Here is a 22,140-nt window from a genome sequence, read left to right on the forward strand (position 1 = left end):
AAACACACCTTCTTATAAACAATCCTACTTTTGATTTTTCATTAACGTTACTAAAACTTTGATAAAAGGAAATTTTGTTTATATTAAACCCAATTAATTTTCATCCACTTAAAATACACTCAAGTATCAATTAATGTGAAACTACACATTCACTCAAAATACACCCTTATTATTATTATTATTGTTAAAGATAATATAATTTACTCAAACTAAAAAGACACCAATATCTGGGTTTATTTTGAGAGAATATGGAATTGTTAGGTTTACTTATTATATGAGCGCACAAAGTTTTCTTTCATTAAAAAAAGAAAAAGACTTTCACTACTCTTTTAAGTATCACATACATAACCACATCTTAAAAAAGTTCTGCCACAATATTACATGATTCCCTCAAAAAACCAATGTTTTCCTCCAGAAACTTTTGGACTCGCCATGGCAATAAGATTGATAAATTTTATCACCCCAATGCCATTAAGATGCTAAATGCTAATTATAAACTGTACGATGTTACATACAGAACTTTCAATCTCATTCTATGCTCTTCCACATATATTTGGTACTGCCTCTGTTCGGATTTAGTTGTCGCATCGCCATTCTATCTTACGACACAGCATAGTAACGCATATATGCGAAGGGCAGGACTATTATTACCTCACTTTGTGACTTAAAGAATGAAAGTATTAACTTATACATTGATAGACCAGTCATAATTCTGATATACGATATTGATCACTCCTCCATCATCTAAAAGATGAGATAGAAGTCCTGCTTTCCCTGCATCCAAATAACTCAGCATCCACTTCAAACCTTCTTTTTCAATACCAAAATCTGAACTGTACCTGCACAATTTGCAAGGAATGTTGGTTACTATCAGCATATTCGAGCGCTTTGGTTTTAATAGTAGTTCCTGCCTTCCTGGTGCAAAAAATTTCTATTTCTTTGATAGCAGATTATTGCGACTTGACTACACTCTGCCACCAACCAGATAGCTTTGCTTTTGAGGTAACGGTATCACTCATATTTCTCTTAGTTGGGGGTTAAATTGACCACATTTCTCTACCCCTCCCTCTAGAGGGAGTACATGTATGGATTGTCCGTTACCTTTTCCTACATGGACCATATTTTCGAGTGAGATATTGTATTGATAACTATGACTGACAGTAATATGGTTCGTTAAATCACGTACAATTCTTATATATATGTGAAATTGAAAATGATGTTTGCTATTAAGAATGAATCGGAAACATCATCTTTGTTTTTTACAAGGGTAAGAATCCCACCCGGCCCCTCAAACCCCACTTAGGTGGATGACGATATATGACTCATTTAATGGCATTAGAGTAATGGAATGTAAAAAAATTAGTTTTAAGTTACCATTTCATGATGCAAGGAAGAGAGACGGTTCTTTTGGATAAATCCACTTCAATAGCAATGCGCTTGAAGTACTCTCTAGCGGCAAATCTAAGCTCAGCTTGCACATTTTGAGGCGAGAAGAACCTAACTGATGGACTTGACTTGCTACCATCACAGAGTCCAAAATGAATCAATAGGTTGACCATCGGTAATGACATCTGAATCAAGAGAACATGAGAGGTCATAAGTGATTAGATTGATGTTATATAGAATATTGCAGTATACATATGAAATCACAAGGCATATACCTGAAGGCGGTTATCTCCTGTGCTGAAAGGTTTGACTAACGCGTAAGGAGCCCTCTGGTTGCTTCTAAGTATACCATTTCTGATTGCGTTAAGAGAATATGAATGTCCGCCAACTATGTATTGAAAATCTGAAACAAAAGATTTCCTCTCGATCATCCCCTCGGGATATCCTCTCCTTATCACAGCATGTATGACCATCGCATTGTAAAGATTTAGAAAGAATGCGAGTTTTTCATCAAGGGACAGAGCAAAAAGATCCACTCGGTGAAGACTCCTAACCATATTCACATATCTGCAACTCATAATCAGTGTGATTTCAGTAATACAGTTGAGCAGTTGAATATAATGAAACAGAAAATGGTAATTATAGAAGAAATTATGCCTGCGGAATTCTTCACTGTTGCTGATAGCCAAGTAGTCCAAACGACACCTATCCTCAGATGCATAAGATTCGAGTATGGCTGACATAATCTTCATCAGCTTTTCACCAATCCTTGCCGCAGACTCAGGCTCTTTGTCGTCTATGGATCCTCGAAAATTGAAGCATTTTGAAACAAATTGCTCATGCTCAAGGAACCTGTAGACGACATTTCCATCCTCGAAATAGTTTCCCCTGCAGCAAAGAGATTTCATACTTTCAGTTCTGGGCTAGTAAAAAAAAAAATACTGTAATTGTCTAGCTGTCTAAGTTAAACTTTCTGATTTTCACCTAAACACATGGTGGATGAAGTGTTTTCGAACAATCTCTTTCGCTATCTTGATTGCCTGCATAAGCAGTGTGAAATAAACAATAAGGGAATGGAAAAGAAATAGCAAATATCTTCATTGTAACAAATCAGTGTAACATAATTCGTCATGTAATTCGCTTTTTAAATTCGCGATTCGCTCAAATTGACCCTAAAATAGCCTAAAAGCGACATAATTTTCTTTTTTTTAATTCACGATTAGTAAGGAGATTAGTGAATTATGTGACAGTGTAACAGATATTCACATCCTTGTAACAAATCCATTAATTCTCGAGTTTTCCAGCCTCACTAATCACTATCATCTTATTTTATCATTTTATAGACATTTAATCATCCTCTTTTTTGCACATGACATCCTCAAAAATTAGATTAATTGATTTCCAACAAAGCTCTTATATGCATATACAGATATACTAATATACAACAGCATAGACATTCTAAAGGAAATTCAGAAGATTATTGATTCTTATTAAAACTAAACTGAAAGTCAGGAGTATAAGTCTCCCAAGCCCATTTGCATTTAGCTTTTGGTCTCATTCAAAGTAAGGCCACCACACACAGTTGAGCACCACTTTAGAATTTAGCTATTTCAAAGTTGCTACAGTTAAACCATACTCCGTGGTTCTCAATATACACCACTTGTGTTTTTTTTAGCAATGGTTTCTCTCTTCATCTTTTAAGCTAGTCTACAAACTTATTCTTTTTTGGAGAAATTGTTGAAAATAATTCCGTTTTTTACTCATCCGCTCTACGAAAAATCTCACATATTCATTATCTTTTAATAATTTCATTTTTAATATGTATTTTCTCCCATCAAACCCCGTGTGGGTGGAGAGGAGAGGGGTTGTGGTGGTTCAAATCAATGTGTATGCTCAGAGCAAATAATAGCAAAAGTTGGATAATATTAGACAATAATCTAATGAGATTATTCGTAGTGAATGAGTGATAAGTAGTATTATTTTCAACAATTTTTTTTTTTTTTCAAATTTTAACCACTAATTTACATGATATGTTTGGTTTTCCCTTAATATTTAACTCAATTTTTATTTCCGCTAAATTTCACCCAAAACACAACTGGTGCATTCTGAAAAGAACAGGGAGAGTAATGGAGTATGCTTTTAGTTTATTGACTTACATAACAACATTTTTATTAAGCTTGAATACATACACTCCCCCAAATTCAATCCAGACTCTTAGGTACTCAGTACTTAAGTAACATTATTGTAAGAGCATTAGATGGAAGATGGATCAAGTTCCTAGGCATAGGAATATTAAAGGTAAAAAAGGAAGACAAGTCCCACAAACTTTGGGACTGGGTTAGTAAAAGTGTTAGTTGCAATTATCTACCTCTAACCTACCACAAGCTCTCATCATTTTCTTCTATTCATTATCCCTTACTAGATGCCATCATTATTCTTGGCACACCATAAAAGTGGACTAACTAACTCATGATATCTACAAAATAAATTAAGTAGTGTTTAAAGCTTAGAAATTCAAAAAAAAATAAAAATATTTAACCTTTCTTATTGTAAATTATAAACAGAACACTTGAATTTAGCGTTAAGATAATGAAATGTTGTAAGTTGTAATGTTCAAAATCTTAGGGCTTTAAGCTCTTTCCAATCAAAACATATTTCTAATATTTAAAAAATAAAAAAAAAATTAAAATAAAATAAAATAGGGCTAGGTCAACAGTCATATAAGAAAATCTATAGTTGCTAATCTTACCCTCAATTAGTGGACCAGAAAAAATCTAGTTGCAAATCCACCCTCAATTAGTGGACCATTTCCAAACAAGAGACTAAGTCAAATTAAAATCTAATCAACCAACATAATACTTCTTATCCTTAATGGAATAATACTTCAATTGGGTCTATGACTTATATCCAACCGTAAACGTTAAAAGTACACTAAACGTGACAACCGTGTAAAACCCACTAAATGTCAACTAATGGGTTGTTCTAATTAATCAAATATTAAAGCTAAACATCTTGACTAATCATAACTAATTAAATTAATCATTGTTCTAATTTTTACAACTCGGTTACTCTCCAAGTTTCCTAATCATGAGTGGTTAATCCTATAATTTTGTACTAGAGACTAGGCTGAACTGATGATCATGACTTTGACCATGACCATAATATGAAGTGTTAATCCTATAAAAAAGTTTTTATTAATTAAATCTATGAAAAAGTTTTTATTAAATTTTTAAATTAGAATGATACTACAATGCGTTTAAAGATATTAAATCTCAATCGTATAGATCTATCCAACTTAATTTTACATATAGGCCGAGTAAAAATAAATTGTTCGACCATTTACTTAAACTTATCAAAAATTTGGAAATCTAGATCGTGATGAATCTGATGATACATGATTAAACAAGTTCTCATAAAGCATCATATGAGAAAAAAAAAATTTTAAAAAAAAAAAAAACGTCACAAAGTTTTTAAAAAGGAAAAACCAAGCGAACAAGTTGATGAAGCATGAAGCACCCCTTCCCCTCAATTCCAATTTTCATTTCTAGAGAAGCAGATATTCTAGATTCCTATAACGTCATTTTCATAAGATAGTTTCACTTCTTAAAGCATGCGGTTTAGGCGGTGTTTAGGGCCGGTCCTTAAAGGTCGGTTAAAGGGCTGTCGCACAAAATTACATCTAAAGATTAGAAATTTGGCTTAGTAAGGGGCCCATTGTTACGAATAAATAGAACCAAAAAAATTAAAGAAATATTAAAGTAGTAATATCGTACTAGTAAGTGTTGGATAAGTGAATGAGTTTCATTTTCTCATTCTTTATAATCATCTTCCACTATTTCATTCTTCATAATCATAAGTCGACTTTCTACTTGGGAAGAAAAACTTTCATCATGCTATAGGACGAATTTAATGATAATCTGTATTATTTTTTTGTGTCTAAAGATGTTATATAGTGAATGATAAAATGCATTGATGTTATATGTTGAAAACCAAAATTGCGTTGCAATTTTTCCAATTAATATAACTTAAAATTAAACTTATTAACTTATTCTTAAATTCCTTTAAGTATGACATTTAAATAATCATGATAATCAAATTTATCAAATTAGTATGAGGAAAAATATAGTACCTCAGTACGTGATGTGCCCGAGTGATGAACAATGCAATCAACCAATTCAGTACCAGTAAAACAATTATTCACCATCCTCATCCGAATTATACGGTCTTGTATAGGCAATCTTACTCGTAATATCTTCACAATTTCACCCATCTCATCCGGTCTTTCTTCCTCCGGTTCATCAAACCCATAAACCGGCGCTGCAGGTGCATCATCTGGGCACTTACTTCCTAAAAGCTCTTTTGCTGTCCGGTCCAATAAACCGCTGTTTCTTAACGAATTTAACGCCACTAAACCGCCAATTAGTTTTTCGTTAAAGAATATTTGTGGAACTGTTGAACCGCCAGTTCGGTCTATCAACTCTTTTTCCCGGACCGGATACACGTCTATGTTTATTTCCGAGTATTTTAACCCTTTTTCCCGAAGGATTTTCCTTGCTGCGCTACTATCCCTGAGCACAACAGTAATTTATGACGTCATAAATTAATTTCGAAAAATTGCTGATTTTAGTGGAAAAGCTACTAGGTAATAAATACTAATAATTCACTATACATTGGGAATATTTTGCAATTTGCATTATGGGGTGTTTGACGTGTGGTAATAGGAATTAATAGTCTATAGTTAAGATATTGGGATGAAACTTAAATTGAGAATTTAAAAATAAATGTTAAATGTCTTTGTTTGGTAAATAATAAAAATAAAAATAAACAAAAAAATTAGATAAAAATTAATTATATTTACAAAGTTGTCTTTATAATACTTTACTTTTCTTTACTTTCATTAATTTTAAAAAATATTTTTTTATAAATTAACCTTATTTCAACTTAAATTACTACCTTTCACCAAAGAATTTTTATTTTTAGACATTCCTTTTCCCAAGCCTCGATGCATATTCATATTTAACTTTTATCAATTCTTAATCCTTTTAAATAAATAAGAAGCTTTATATACTTCTACCCAAAATCCCAATCATCAACCTCAATTCTCTATTGCCCTGACGAAGAGGTTTAAGTTATAGCTATTTTATTAAAATTTATATTTTAATACCGAGTAAATCTGTTTAATGTTAAACCAATTTATTTAATACAATTCGCAATAGACTTTTTCCGTCATATTTCTTTCTCTGTTCTCCTTTCTTCTCCTCCATTTTAAACATTTATTAATAAGATATTTTTCGATTCATAAAATTATTTGCCAATTACATTTATTGTACGCTATTCGTATTCTTTTGTTTTCTCACATTTTCCATTTAGAAATTTTGAAATGTTCTTTACATTCAGAATTATTTAATTTTAGTAATCAATAGAATTCAAGAAAATTATTACACTTACACTATAACTAATAGAAATTAATTTTATATTTTAATTCCCAATGTATTTACTTTACACACACCCAATAAAATTTATGATATTATTAAACTTACACTTTAATCAACAGAATTTTTATTTTTTATATTATTTTAATCAACTCTCATAGTATCTATTATGTATAAAGTAATTATTAAATATCTTAATTTCTTCTCATATTTAAATGGGAAGATAAAGAAAGAACGGAGAGTCGGAGACAGTATGATTGTATCTCATCTAAGCCTCTTTTTTTATTATTTAGGATTATTTCGTTGTAAATGTTATATTTTCTAATTTTTAAAGTTATTTGTAATTTAAATTTGTTGTATCTTACGATACTATTAACTTTAATTTTTAATTGCTTTATTGATTTATTTCTAGAAGATGCAATACTTTTCATTTTAGTTAGTCCATTAATTTTTCAATATTATAATTTTGAGAAATAATCACACTTATTTCTTTTATTCTCTCATAAACTTTTGTATTTTTCAAAAAATTTAAGTGTGGACAACATTTTCTTGATATGCGGCAATGCGACACTATTGCAATCTCTTATAAAACAAGGGAGTATAAGCTTGTATTTTCTTAAATTGCACAAAAGTAAATAAGAAACAATTCATTTTAAAATAAATGTTATAGTAAAAAGTCAAATCAAATTATAACTTATAAGAGTTGTAAGTTATAATTATATAATTGTAGGTCTTAAATTATAATGTTCAAAAAAATTATGTGTAACACTATATAGTGCCAACTACTTAAAATTGCTACTTAATCAAAATATTAATAGCTTAAATTGTTACATCCAACTCGTTCATAATATCAATAAATTGTTTGCGTATAATTATTTTAGCATAATTAACTTATTTTTATTTGCATTAATATACCATGCATCCAAGAATCTTCTATTTTTCAAATAAATGAAAATTTTTCTTCCCTATACCAATAATAGAGTTTCCATATTTGATCAAATATGACAAACGAATTAAATTTGGATCATTCAAATTCAAGTATTCAATAAACCTATTCGATGATCTTATTAATTAAAAGAATTATGTTGCAAATATAATTCACTTACCACTCACTTCTTCTAATACTCTCGGTTCTATCTCTTTCCATAAGAAATTAATATTTCACCAACATTTTTTTAAAAAAATTGTCCTAAATAATATAACAATTACTTTACATAATACAATTCTAAAGAATGTACTCAATCGGTCTTTTGACAGTCTGTCTCTTTAAGGAATGTCTTTTCGGTCTAAACCATTAAAGCTTAATGCATATTTATATTATTTTAAATGTCTACTTACATCATATCTAATGCTTATTTACTAATGCTTATTTACTATACTTTTAATGCTAATTACAATATATTTAATGTCTATTGATAATATCCTTTAATGTCTACTTAATTAAAGTCTACTTATATCATCCTTTATAGATACTTACATAATTCTAATGTCTATTTACCTTATTCTTAATATCTAGTTTCAATATCCTCATATCCTTAATATCTACTTCTAATATTCTTAATATCCACTTAATAAACGTTTAAGTACTTAGAATATTTTTATAAGTGCTACTTACAAAAAAAACCTCAACGTTTCTCATAAAATTTGTGTTCCCCACAACTTTCAAACTGGTAAAATATCTTGCTATGTAAATTGTAATTAATTTCGAAAAAATAGTGTGAAAATTAGAGGGATACACCCCTCAAATAAAAAACTAAAAAATTATTATTATTCGTGGTAATAATTGATGTTATTAAAATGAATTAAATTCTTGTTATCAAATAAAATCAAAATTTTGTTTCTATAAAAGTTTTTTTTAAAAAAAGTTACCTGCAATTTGATTTTGAAAACAAGGTAACTCGTCCTTTGAGCTGAGTCAACTCAGAACTCTTTTCAAAGGCAAATCCCTCATTTTGAAGTTCTTTCTCACGCACAACAACTTGAATCCCAGACAAGTAAAACTCAGTAACAGCATCACCACCGCCGCCGCCTTTAACCACGTCGTCTAACGACAATCTTCTAGAAAGCGCAGCCGAAAGACTATCCTTCGTCTCAATAAGATATTTTCCGATCGCCGATAACTCGACGGAGAAATTATTCGCCGGAAAACTAATCAAAACGTTACCGTTTAAACCTGGCGGCGCTTCTGGCTTTGGAAGATATTCATGAGGATAAATAACACCTTCTTTTTCTGTTGTCGGAAAAGTTTCCGACGATTCTGATGTTTTCATAGTTTCTTGTGAAATTGACGTTTGGATTTCTTGCCCCATTTTCAGAAGGTTGAAAATGTTGATGAAGAAAAGGAAGAAGTATAAGGATAGTTGAGAAATAGAAAGAGAGAGAGAAATGGCGGGGATGTAGGAGGTAACGGGTTGATAGGAGGGAGAGGAAGAAAGTTGGTTTATATAGCGATAATTTATTAGTTTAAGGAAATGTTTAGCAACAAAAACAAGTTTATTTTCTTTTATTTCTTTATTATCCATCTTCGTTTTTTATTTTTAATGTTTATCAATCTTTCCTTGTTTATTCCTCTTCCCATTAATTAAAGAAAAAATTGATTTTAAAAATTTTGATTTTGGATTTTTTAATTTTAAAAATTCACCTTTTAATTTATAATTTCTAACTTTTGAATACATCTTATTTTAAAAATCACCAAGACAAGTGATAACAAATATCTGGAGGTGTTAAATAGCAAGAATAATAATATATTTAAATGAATAAATTAAGAAACAAAATAAAAGAAAGACATAATATAAAATATATTTTGACACATGATTTGGTGATAAATTCTAAATTTTATGCTATATATAGTAATATAAATAATGTTCATACAATTAAAAGTTTAAAATATTTTATATTTACTATGTAAAAATGATTTTATCTTTACTAAAGAACGCACCCGGGTTTTCATTAGACCCGGGTTTTCATTAGCCACATCTAAAGGAATATATATATATATATATATATATATATATATATATATATATATATATATATATATATATATATATATATATATATATATATATATATATATATATATATATATATATATATATATATATATATATATATATTGATGATAAGTATGTGTTTTCATCTTTATATTTTTCATCTGTAGGTTAGGTATTTCAAAGTAAGATATGCTTTAAAGTTGACTTTTTTGGATAAAAATTCATCATCATCATCATACTCAGTGTATCTCGCTCATAGAAAACTATGGTCAGGGTCTGGGGAGGGAAGAAAGACGATAGCTCATACCCATAGAGGAGAGTGCTATCAAATAACCCCTCGGCTCGAGAAAGGTTTTCAGAGAGAGAGAAACCTACAACTTACAAATAGAATAAATAGAATACGTACAAATAACCAAAAATAAAGATAAAAGTAAAGAATAAGGTAAAGAGCGATAATTAAAGGCAATGAATAATAACAAACGATGAGTAAAAAGGGACGGGTTTAGTAATCTAAGACACGGATAAGGTGCAGCCAATTGCCCCTATCCCTGGTCAGGTCCTTGAAGAGGTGAAGTTCATGCATGTCACTTTTAAACTGTTCCTCCCACGTTCTCCTAGGTTGTCCTCGACTTCTCTTGCCCTCCACTATGATGCATTTGATCTTTCTTACTGGGGCATCTTGTGTCTTTCTCTGCACATGTCCAAACCATCTCAACCTGTTCTCCCGCATCTTTGCGGATAGAGGTGCAACCCCTAACTTCTCCCTGAACTCCGGGTTTCTTATCCTATCCATCATAGTATTACCACACATCCACCTCATCATACGCATTTCTGTTACTTTCATCCTCTGTTCGAAAACCTTCTTTACAAACCAACATTCTGTCCCATACAACAACGCCAGCCTAATCGCAATGCGGTAAAATTTACCTTTTAATCGCCTCAAGAACTTTTTATCACACAGCACCCCGGTTGCTGATCGCCACTTAAAGCAACCCACTTCTATATAACTAGTAACGTCTCCATCAATCTCCCCATTACTCTGAATCACTAATCCCAAATATTTGAACTTGGACGTACATGCAACAACTTCTCCCCCTATGGTCACCTCTTGTTCCCCTATCGATTCAGTCCCACTGAAATTGCATCGCAAATATTCTGTCTTCGTATGGCTTATGCGCAACCCTTTACCCTCCAAGGCTTCCCTCCACTCTTCCAATTTACTATTAGCCACCTCCTTTTTTTTGCGACCAAAACTATATCGTCGGCGAAAAGCATGCACCATGGTACTGTCTCCCAAATGGATTTAGAGATTTCCTCCATAATGAGCGTAAAAATGAAAGGACTTAGTACTTAACCCTGATGTAGTATGTTAGTCTACACTCTGTCATACATGTCCTGTATTACCTTAATGTACCTTCGTGAAATACCTCTATTCTTGAGGCTATCCCAAACGATGCTTTATGGTATGCTATCGTACGCTTTCTCCAGGTCAATGAACACCAGATGGAAATCCTTCTTTCGCTCCCTATACTTTTCCATCAATCTCCTCAAAAGATGAATTGTCTCAGTGGTTAATCTTCTCGGCATGAATTCGAATTGGTTCTCTCTAATTACCGTTTCTCGTCTAATTCTTTTCTCAATCACTCTTTCTCACAGTTTCATAGTATGGCTTAGAAGTTTGATCCCTCTATAGTTCCCGCATACTTGTAAATCAACCTTGTTTTTGAACAGTGGAATAAGTGTGCTAATCCTTCATTCTTCAGGCATCATACAAGACTTCAATATGACATTAAAGAGGTTAGTAAGCCAATGAATTCCTTCCTCTCCTAAAACCCTCCACACCTCAATCGGAATGTTATCAGGTCCAACTGCCTTTAATCCCCCCATTTTTTGAGAGCTTCTCCTACTTCCGCTGTGGTAACATCAACAATCTCCCTATGATCCTGTGTTCTTTGGATGTCCGAGGTTTGTCAAATTTTCTCCTTTGGACACCTAGTCTCATTGAGTAGTTGGGAAAAATATTGATTTCATCTCATTTTGATGTCCTCTTGTCTAAGGAGTACTCGTCCACCTTCATCCTTAATAAACTTCACTATCCCTAAGTTCTTCTTCTGCCTAGATCTTGTTTTTGCCAACTTAAAAATATATTTCTCCCCCTCTTTGGTATCAAGCTTTTGGTAAAAGGCTTCAAATGCGCGATCTTTCGCCTCTGCTACTGCTTTCTTTGCCGCATGTTTTGCTTCTTTATACCTCTCCTTCTTATGTGTCCTATCCTCCTCCTCCGTGCAAGCTATGAGCTCTTTGAATCTCCTGTTTTTGTCCTTTATCTTCTTTTGCACTTCTTCGTTCCACCACCACAACTCTTTGTACACCATTGGTTTTCCCATCGACACCCCTAATGTCTCCTTTGCCACCTTTCGAATGGTTTTCGCCATGGTTGCCCACATTTGATTTTCATCGTCTGATATACTTGGGTAGCCCGACGTCTTGATCTTGCTTGATAAGGTTGCGACCATATTCCCTTTAAGTTTACTCCACATGATCATTTGCCTAACTTTAATCTTCTTCTTGGCAATCTTTCTCCTCATACGAAACACTAATACTAATAACCTATGTTGGGTGGGCATTCCTGTACCCAGCACGACCTTACAGTCCAAATACGAGCTCCGATCATCCTTCTGTACCAAATAATAGTCAATTTGGGTTGCATGCCCACCATTCTTGTACATAATCAAGTGCTCATCCTTCTTTCTAAAGATCGAGTTTGCTATAACCAACTCCTTTGCTAACGCAAACTCAAGCATGATCTCTCCACTCTCGTTCCTTACACCATAACCAAAACCGCCATGAACTAAGTTATAGTTAACTGCCTCCTTACCTACGTGTCCATTAAAGTCTCCACTTATAAAAACATTTTCATCGGCAGGGATGGTATCTATAAGGCCACCCAGGTTATCTCAAAACTCACGTTTGACTTCCTCATTTAGCCCTACTTGCGGCCCATACGCACTAATGATCGATATGACCTCTTCTCCCACTGCAATTCTAACTAGCATATTCCTATCATTGTACCTCCTAACTTCTACCACTTGCTTTAGGATATCATTAGCTACAAGAATACCGACTCCACTTCGCTTTCTATCCAAACATGCATACCATAGCTTATGCCCTTTAAAACACTTGCTTTTTGCCCTTCCACCTAATTTTCTGAACGCAAGCCTCTTGAATTTTGTATTTAGAAAGTTCAGTAGCCAACTCCCATGACTTTGGCTTGTAGCATGCCTATGTTCCAAGTCCCCACTCTTAGTTCAACAATCACTTACGCACACTACACAGATCTGAACAATCACTCACGGACGCCACCAAAAAACAAATTGCAGAAAAAAAGAGAAACAACAATAGCAAGAGCAATCCCGGACGGGTAGCACCTCTTCTGGCGGTTGTACACCGTCCAATCTTCCTTCCCCAAACTGGCTTTTTCGGACCACCGATGGTGGCATAAAGAACGGGGATGAGGATGGCGGCAGAAAAGCGCTAACCTATTTGTGGTGGTGAGGATGGTGACCGATTTCCGCACCTGCAATTGAAAAGGAAGAAAAGAAGAGGGTGGGAGCAGCGGTGGGGTGGAGGGGTTTGAGGTGTTTGGTTAGTCGTTAAAGAGAAGGGGATAATTTAATCCATACTTCTTTAGATAAAAATTCGAAGTTAAAATTTTTATAATTGAAACACCTAAAGTTTGAAGTTTTAAAATTAAATTTCCTTAATTAAATTTGTTCTTTGTTTTTTCATTATAGGGTAGTCTCAATGATCGGAACGTTAAATAAAAGTTAAATTCAAGTTACTTACATGAAAAAAGTGGTACTTGCTCCAACTCATGAGATAAGACATGATTTTTAAAATTTATTATACTTCTATTATACAAATTAAAATTAGAGGTTTATATACATCATAGAAATTTCAAAGAGGGGAAAATAATATTTGTTACAATTTGTAGCCCATAATAATAGGAGGGAGTAATAATATCTTGTTCTATTTTTTTTTTTTTACATTACCCTTAAATAACAAATTTTCTACTTATAATGGACAACAATAAATTTTATATAAGACAGGCAAGATTATAAACGTTGTAAAGTAAGTTTGTAACTAAATCATATTATAATCAGACCCTCTCTTGAGAGACCGTCTATAGTATAGACGCCTCTTAAAAGAGCCCAGTCCATATTCTCAATAATTAAAAAAAAAATCTAAAAATTGATGCGCGCGATTGAACCTATTTAGAGTTGGTGTTATAACCTATTGAAGTTGGTGTTATAACCTATTAAATTTAGTATTATAATCTATTAAAGTTGGTATTTAGAGTTGGTATTATAACCAATTAAAGTTGGTATTATAACCTATTGGAGATACCAACTTTAATAGGTTATAATAGCAACTCTAACTGGTTATAATACCAATTTCAATAGGTTATAACATTAACTCCAAATAGGATTACACAACACGCATTTTTTAAAAGTTTTTTGGTAAGTAATAATGGGCCGGCCCATTTGAAACGCGTTTCTTATGAAGACGACTCATGTAAGAATTTGTGTATTATAATTTCATTATCATATGATATGCACTTATTATACTGGTTTCAATGGATTTTACAATTTTATAGTATCAATATAATCATAGTCAAATATTAAAATTTGAAATATCATACTCCCTCCTATTCACCTTAGGAGTGCCATTTGATTTTTCACGGATTTTAAGGAGAGTCAAAAGTGGGACCCTAAGGGTAGAAAAGAGAGTGGTATTATGGGTTTTTTAATGTAAGGGAGGAAAATTAGTATGGATAATGGAGGGTATAATTGAAAATAGGATAAAGTTACTAAGGGCATAAATGTCAAAAACACATACCAAAAATAAAAATGAGACAATTAAGGTGATTTGACCATAAAAGGAAATGAGACACATAACGATTATTAAATTGCATGCAAATTAAAGGTTTAACAACTAAAAGGCGAAAGATAATATTTTTTTTGAACATAATTTTCACATAATCGGCAAACACTCATATTCTTTGGACATGTCAATAAGAAAAAAATAAATATGTACACCTAAAAAGAATTGAATTTAATCAGAAAAATGAAGAATTCGAAAAGTTGATAATGAAAAATTAGTGAATAAATGTGGAGTAATGATGTTAGCAAGTAATACCAAGTATAAAGATTTAGTAAGAGGTGCTTATTTTGTACCAAGTCAGTAGAGTTGAGAGTTGAAACTTACATATAGTCAAATGAGGATTAAATTAGCAATTAACGTACGTCATTGCCCATTGGATGCCAAAACTTGAAGACATTTTATTAATTTTTGAGTTTTGTTAATTGTGTTCAGACTGTATTGTAGTTAGTGCTGTCAGCTCTCGCCAGTATATTTATTGCAATGTCTACTCCTTCATCAATTCCCCATTATACTTGCTATATAAACTTTTTTACCCAATTTTGATTATTTATATTTTTAATATTTTTAACTAAAAATTATTTTCTTTTGTTCCAAAATATTTATAATGTTTGTTTTTTCACGCGATCTAATGCATTGATTTAATTCTTAATATCTATAATTATGTATAACAAAAAATTACAAAAATTTAATATTAATAATCTTTACGTCAAGATGAATCAAACAAAATCTCACTTGACTATATTTTTAACTTATAGATTACAAATTAATCATAAATCAAGGGAGATAAGTAAATAGTGCAAGTATTTTCAATGTTGCGAGTAAATTGGAACTGAGGAAGTATAAAACTATGATACTCCTCCGTTTCTTTTCAAATAAGGTCTCATTTGCCTTGGGATTACTATTTATTAATCACTCTTAATTTTTTTTTATATTTATTCTTAATCTATGCAATAAAACATGATCAAAGGAGACCTTGTTTAATTTTGTCTCAACATAAGGTTTATTAATTTCTAATTTTTATAATTTATAATTATACGCAATCATTGCTTTTAAGTATTGAATTACTACATTGACAAACGTACAGAAAGCAAATAAGACATTTGAAATAAAGTAGAGGGAGTAATTAGACGATTCAAGTAAGATCTTAATTAACTATATTTTTTCGTACACACCAACCACAATATAAAAGATAAACTTAAAAGATAAATAGAACCAATATTTCTAATATTGCAAGTTTTTCAGAACGGAGTAAGTAATAATAGAGGTGTTCATTCAGGTCATTAAGTCGATTTAGGTTGGATGTTTCGATTTGCTTCAAAATTGAATTATTTATCCATGTTAGTTCTTTACATAATTTTTAATCTATTTTTAATGTCAGGTCAAATCAAATTCGATTACATAGTCAGGTAAATGTTAGATCATGGTGTCTATTTTAAATATTTCTAGTAATGCCTAATGGGTTTTGGACTTTCAGTATATTATTAGTCTACTAATGCAATTCGTGATGAATGATCACTTAATTGAAACACTAAACATGAAAATAATGAATGATTTCAATGCATAAAGATAAATAATAAAGCAATAAACAAAGAAAACTTACTAATTGAGAAGAACGTATATGTAAATTGCAAGGAAATTTAACGTAACAATGCAGTTTAACAACAAAGAGCTCTTGATGGAGAAGAACAAAAAACAAAAACAATTTTGAAAAATTAAAAATAAAAAACTGACTTTTCGATAAAAAAATAACTACCACTATTTATAGTGGCTCCAAAAAAGTAACCGTCAAAACGCACGAAAAAGGCACCTGACGTGCTGGCGACGACTCGTGACATCAGGGGCGACGAGTCGTCGCTTTTGTTCTACCTGGGGTATATGAGTTCAGTGAATGTGCGACGAGTCGTGGCAAGTTGGCGACAACCCGTCGCTTAGCCTCTGGATTGATATGCATAGACCAGTAAGTATGCGACGAGTCATGGCATATGTGGGACGACTCGTTACTTTGGCTCTAGAATGCTCTGATGACTTCAATGGATATGCGATGAGTCGTGGCTGAATGGGGACAACTCGTTGCTTTTGTTCTAGACCCCATTTGCTCTGCGACGAGTCGTGGCTTTTTAATGCTCCTTAGGTACGACTCGTTTCTCTCTCTTGGGGCTTGTTTGGCTCGATTTCTTCACTTCTTTTAGGGGTCTTAGGCCATTTCTGAAGGCCTTTACCCTCTTATCACACCCCCCCCCCCCCCCCGACCTAATAAACCTTCTATTTTTGCCTCAAAATTACATAAAATACATTATTAAACATATGAGACAAAAATATCAAATAACACTATCAACACTACCTAAAACCCACTAAAACATCACATAAGGAGCATAAAAATAACATGAATAAGTGCAAATAATCACACTTATCAAATTCCCCCATCCTTAACCTTTGCTCATCCTCGAGCAAATCAAGGTGAAAACATATGGAAAACAAGGTTAATACACGGACTCCAAATCCTAAGCTACTTCTTATACCTCCCTTTCATAAACTTCACTAATACTCGGTGTTCGACAAGAGTCCAAATATCCTTACCATTTGTCCCCTTTACTTGGCTAACACAACACATCACAACACAAACAAGAGTATAGACAACAAGTACCAAAATTCCCTATGCTTCAACCTCCTTATGACTCCTAAGGAACGTGAGAAATGAAAAATTCTACACTTATCCCTCCAATAGTGACCTACCCAAATGCCTCCCTTATAGCTCACGCTTCTTATGTCGCCAGCTCTAAGTACCAATGAAATACATGAACATTTGAGTCTCTCTTTTTCTCTTATTTTTCCTAGGAAATCATATTTGGGTTTTCGTCCTAGCCACTCATTATTTTTTTCAATTCTCACTTGCTCACCCACTCAATGTCGCTCTTTTGCCTAGGTCACCCTTTCGGATTTTCAACCTAGTTGGGCTTTTCTCTTATCAAGCGTTTTTTCCTTTTCCCTTTTTTTTTCAATGAAAAACAAAGTACAAATTCAACTATAATGAAATTGAAACTACAATGCATATACCAGCTAAATCTATATAAAAAATATGAAATAGAAAACATGAACAAGCAAGCAATAGGTTCCCCCATGCTTGCTTTTCATGGTGAGTAGCAAGAAGGTATTCAGCAACCCTTATCGAAATAGGGTCTTTAGTAACCCTGGATATGACTATCAAAGCACAAAAATATAAAGAATGCAATTTACCCAATGAAACTCCAATGTTAAAATCGGGATAACACCATCGGCTACAACATTACCACTTAAAACATGAAACACCGGGTCTACTTATGACTCTCCAAAAGTAAGAGGCTTTCTATCTTAGTCTCCCTTTCTCTCATAAAATGATCTGACATGTAAACCTATAAAAATTCCCAAGCCTCGTATCAACCTCATACCTATCATAGGTTATTGGCTAGCATTCTCTCTCTCTTTTTTTTTTTCTTTTTTCATTTTTCGAAAAGTTTTTTTTTGGGGGGGTAAGGGATGAACAAAGAGGAAAAATAAAACAAAAATAATAAAAATCCTAATCTAAGAAAACACAAAAAACTAAACTAGGAAAGCAATAAATCCTGAACTAATAAGAAAGCAATGAAAATCTATGTTAGGAAAGCAATAAAAATCTACACTAACAGGTGTAGACTCCCCCCATGCTTATCAGAAGCATTGTCCTCTATGCTTATCAGAAACAACATAGCAAAGGGCTAGACCATAAAACCACAGGCATACAGATGGGGGAGGTCTAGGATAGGTGGCCATAAGTGACCACTCGAGGAACCGCGGCGAAAGAAGGAGAAAGACTTTCTCCTTGACCTCTTGGCCTCTAAATTGTCTGCTTTGTCCCTCTCCCTTTGGGCTTCTAATTCAGCAATTTGGGCCCTAGGGTGTTGGAATGGGGTGCCCGCAAAATGTGCAATATGGGCCCCCCGAGCCATCATCAATGAGCTCAGACGTGTATTAATATCATACATGTCTGTGTCGTATGAATCATACAGCTCGTTCCATTCATAGCTGCAGGTTTCTTGAAGGGTCTGCAGGTTGTCATCTGTGCGGTCTATACGACCATCTATATAGTTAAAATAGCTTAGCATCTGCTGACGCCAGGCCAGGTCATCCTCATAGGCATGAAAAGGTACCTGTTGCCCATACTAAGGCTCTTCCTGATAAGGTGGAGCCTCCGGGGCATCTTGCTCATGAGGCTCGGGTCCCTGATCATCGTCCTCAGCCTCCTCATCATCTCCACCTTCCTCCTCCTCTGCTATATCGCCACCAAATAACTCAACCGCGTAATGCCGTGAGTACTGGATGACCTCGCGGTGAGCTCGCGGAAATCATCGTTCTCCTGAATGTTGAACAATGTGCACGTCCTAAGAGGAAGGGAAAGCGTGCGCCTATTAGGGCATACCAAGTAAGGACCATCGCGGCCCTTATAGTAGAAGAATTTCACCCTACGCAGGGTGTCATAATCTTAATAGATGCTGGCGGTGGTGGCTAAAGTCTCATGCCACCAACTAAAATTTTTTCTGTAGGAGATTTTTGGATCTCCAAGCACTTCTGGACAAACAGGTGCGACCAATTAGGGTATGTAGGTCCAGGGACTGCTAAGGCATAAAAATACCCAAACTCAAACTACCCTACTTGAGTAGGCTCACTTTGACCGAAGATGGTCACGGCGAGAAAGAAATATACATATTGCAGGGCAGGATTCCAGATCTTGCTGATATTGTTGCCAAACCTAGCGTTGGGTAGTCCGCCAGTCATGTTGGCTCAAAAAGCACATATGTCCCCCCTAAAGGGGGACTGGTATTCTTCTACGGAAAACTCTGACCCAAAAGCTTAAGCTATTTGGGGATACGTCATACTACATTTGTAATTCAAAGCATTGAAAGTGATGTAATAGTTTGCGTACCCCTTGATGAGCTGTGATGCTCAAGGGTAGATAAGAACTCATAAATTAAGTGCGGGTAGACTTTTGCGCAGTGCCACCTAAACAGCCTCGTCGCAGTAGGGTGAAAACCCCATGAAAGAGACTAGTGACATGCAAGGGAATGTCTTCAATAAACTTGGTGGGGAGGAGAGTTCTCCTCCTTAGGGTGTTGAACTGTTGGGCCTGAGATGGAGTTAAAACGCATCTCATGGTGGCAGCGGATGAATTGCCAATGGCCCTTATGGGCTCAGGTGGTGGTGGTGAGGGACGGTTGAGAGTCCTCCTTGGCCAGGAAGGATTCTCACTTCGGGGTCTAGATGGACCCTCATCTGCTTGCCTAGCTCTTTTAGACCATGATCTAAATAAGGTTCGTGATTATAGCAGCTAAGACCAGCAATCACACACACACAAAAAAAAAACAACAATGTAGTACAAATCAACCCACAAAAGTAATGAAGCAAGTCCCTAAAATAAAACACAATGTAGAGTTGGGAAATTAGAGTTATAGCTAAGGGGGAATAATGGGAGAACCAAGAGATGAGAGAGCACTTGAAGGAGTAGAAGCCTTAGGCCTGGAAGATCTTTAGGCTTTTTAGTTGAAGGGAGTGAGGAATGAGTTTGGAGAATGAGAGAGTAAGGAAGATGAAGAAGTGAAAATGGTGAGGAAAGAGATGGGAATGGGTATTTCATGAAAATCTTGTGGCCCTTCAATGAAAAAGGCCAGATCCACGCGAAACCCAAAAGCAACGAGTCATCGCATAGGGGGCGACGAGTCGTCGCCTAGGCTCTGACCTCTTGTGCACTTCGTGAATTGTTGTCTGCTGAATAATTGGATAAGTGAGAAGGAGATGACTCGTTGCCTCTGGGGAAGATACGTCGCTTTACTTCTGTCTTATCTGTGCCTTGTTCCAGCCCAATTGCCACGAGTAGTTGCTTTTATGGGACTACTCGTAGCTTTTTAACTGTCCTATGCACCTTTTTTTTTCAAAAAAAGAAACAAAATTAAAGACATAATAATAAAATGCATAAAAAAATAAAAATAAATAAAAATGAAAAAGACATTGTAGAATATACGAAAATACGGGTTGCCTCCCGCAAAGCGCTTGTTTAACGTTTATAGCTCGACGTGACTCAACCCAGTTAACTAGGCTCAATATATAAGACATTTGAGGCCTCAATTAGTTCTTGAACATGATAGTGCTTAGCACGGTGACCACTCACCTTGAAGGTGTTAGTTGGCCCTTGAACATCAATGAGGCCATGTGGGAAAACTTTAGTCACCTTAAACGGTCCCGACCATTTAGATTTCAATTTTCCAGCAAAAAGTTTCAGGCGGGAATTATATACTACCTCCAAATCTCCGATCTTAAATTCACGTCTGATTAGCCTTTAATCGTGCCATCTTTTGGTTTTCTCTTTATAGAAGCAAGGCACTCTCGTAGGCGTCCAGACGAATCTCATCAAGTTCAATAATATCAAGCAATCTCTTACTACCTGCAGCTTTGAGTTCGAAGTTAAGGGTTTTAACGGCCCAATGGGCCTTATGCTCCAGCTCCACGGGAAGGTAACAGTGCTTCCCATAGATGAGTCGAAAAGGCGTGGCCCTATAGGGGTATTAAAAGCCGTCCTATAAGCCCAAAAGGCGTCATCAAGCTTTTCAGACTAGTTCTTTCGGGATTTATATACAGTTTTCTGAAGAATGACTTTAAGTTCTCTATTTGACACCTCAACTTGACCACTAATTTGGGTTGATAAAGTAAAGCAAATCTGTGCAGCACCCCGTACTTCCTAAGAAGTGACTCAAACTTATGCTTGATGAAGTGGGTCCCATTGTCACTTATGACTACGTGGTGGCAACCAAAACGTGGAAATATGACCTTTTTAAAGAACTTGGTCACAACCTGCGCATCATTAGTCTTAGTGGCGATAGTCTCCACCCACTTGGAAACATAATCAACAGCAACCAGAATATACTTGTTCCCAAAGGATGAAGGGTAAGGATCTTGAAAATCAATGCCCCACATATGAAAAATATCAACAGCTAAAATCAGGGCCATAGGCATAGCATTAGCCTTAGGTAGGTTGCCAACTCGCTGGCAATGATCACAAGTCTTAACATAGACCTGCACATTTCGAAATAGTGTGGGCCAATAGAATCCACATTGAAGAATCTTAGAAGAGGTCTTAGATGCAGCTGCATGTCCACCGCAAGGTAGATCATGACATTGCTTTATGATAGAATGTATCTCAACCTCAAGAACGCAACAACGCAACATGGCGTCCGCACAAGACTTGAACAAAAGCGGATTATCCCATTACTAATACCGAAGATCATGGAAAAACTTCTTACTATAGTGAGCGGAGAGACCCGTGGGTAGTACTCCACTAGTAAGGTAGTTCGCTATATCGGCGAACCAAGGAGTCTCATCAA

At 34.4% G+C, this 22,140-nt stretch overlaps 1 protein-coding gene across 2 annotated transcripts; it reads right to left on the reverse strand.

Annotated features, from left to right (window-relative positions):
- Positions 1 to 281: 281 nt before the first annotated feature.
- Positions 282 to 9,299, reverse strand: LOC130823651 (uncharacterized). Of its 2 annotated transcripts, XM_057688362.1 has the most exons (7): positions 8,688 to 9,297; positions 5,516 to 5,954; positions 2,371 to 2,426; positions 2,044 to 2,274; positions 1,662 to 1,953; positions 1,375 to 1,571; positions 282 to 839 (listed from the first exon to the last, which is right to left on the reverse strand). In XM_057688362.1, the coding sequence occupies exons 1-7, from the start codon at positions 9,125 to 9,127 to the stop codon at positions 686 to 688; spliced, it is 1,809 nt and encodes a 602-aa protein (XP_057544345.1). In that variant the 5' UTR covers positions 9,128 to 9,297; the 3' UTR covers positions 282 to 685. The 2 variants fall into 2 exon arrangements, with proteins under 2 accessions (XP_057544345.1, XP_057544344.1); XM_057688361.1 differs by having other exon boundaries at positions 1,662 to 2,274; positions 8,688 to 9,299.
- Between the last annotated feature and the right edge of the window lie 12,841 nt (positions 9,300 to 22,140).

Source organism: Amaranthus tricolor, chromosome 9, assembly GCF_026212465.1.
Source record: "Amaranthus tricolor cultivar Red isolate AtriRed21 chromosome 9, ASM2621246v1, whole genome shotgun sequence".
Classification (NCBI taxonomy): domain Eukaryota; kingdom Viridiplantae; phylum Streptophyta; class Magnoliopsida; order Caryophyllales; family Amaranthaceae; genus Amaranthus; species Amaranthus tricolor.

What these genes read in the sequence shown, in the direction of transcription:
- LOC130823651 (XM_057688361.1), bottom strand. Translation starts at nt 9,127, where the DNA reads ATGGGGCAAGAAATCCAAACGTCAATTTCACAAGAAACTATGAAAACA. An exon ending in CGGGCACATCACGTACTGAG is followed by an intron (nt 2,427 to 5,515) that starts GTACTATATTTT and finishes CTGCTTATGCAG; the next exon opens with GCAATCAAGATAGCGAAAGA. An exon ending in TTCATCCACCATGTGTTTAG is followed by an intron (nt 2,275 to 2,370) that starts GTGAAAATCAGA and finishes TCTTTGCTGCAG; the next exon opens with GGGAAACTATTTCGAGGATG.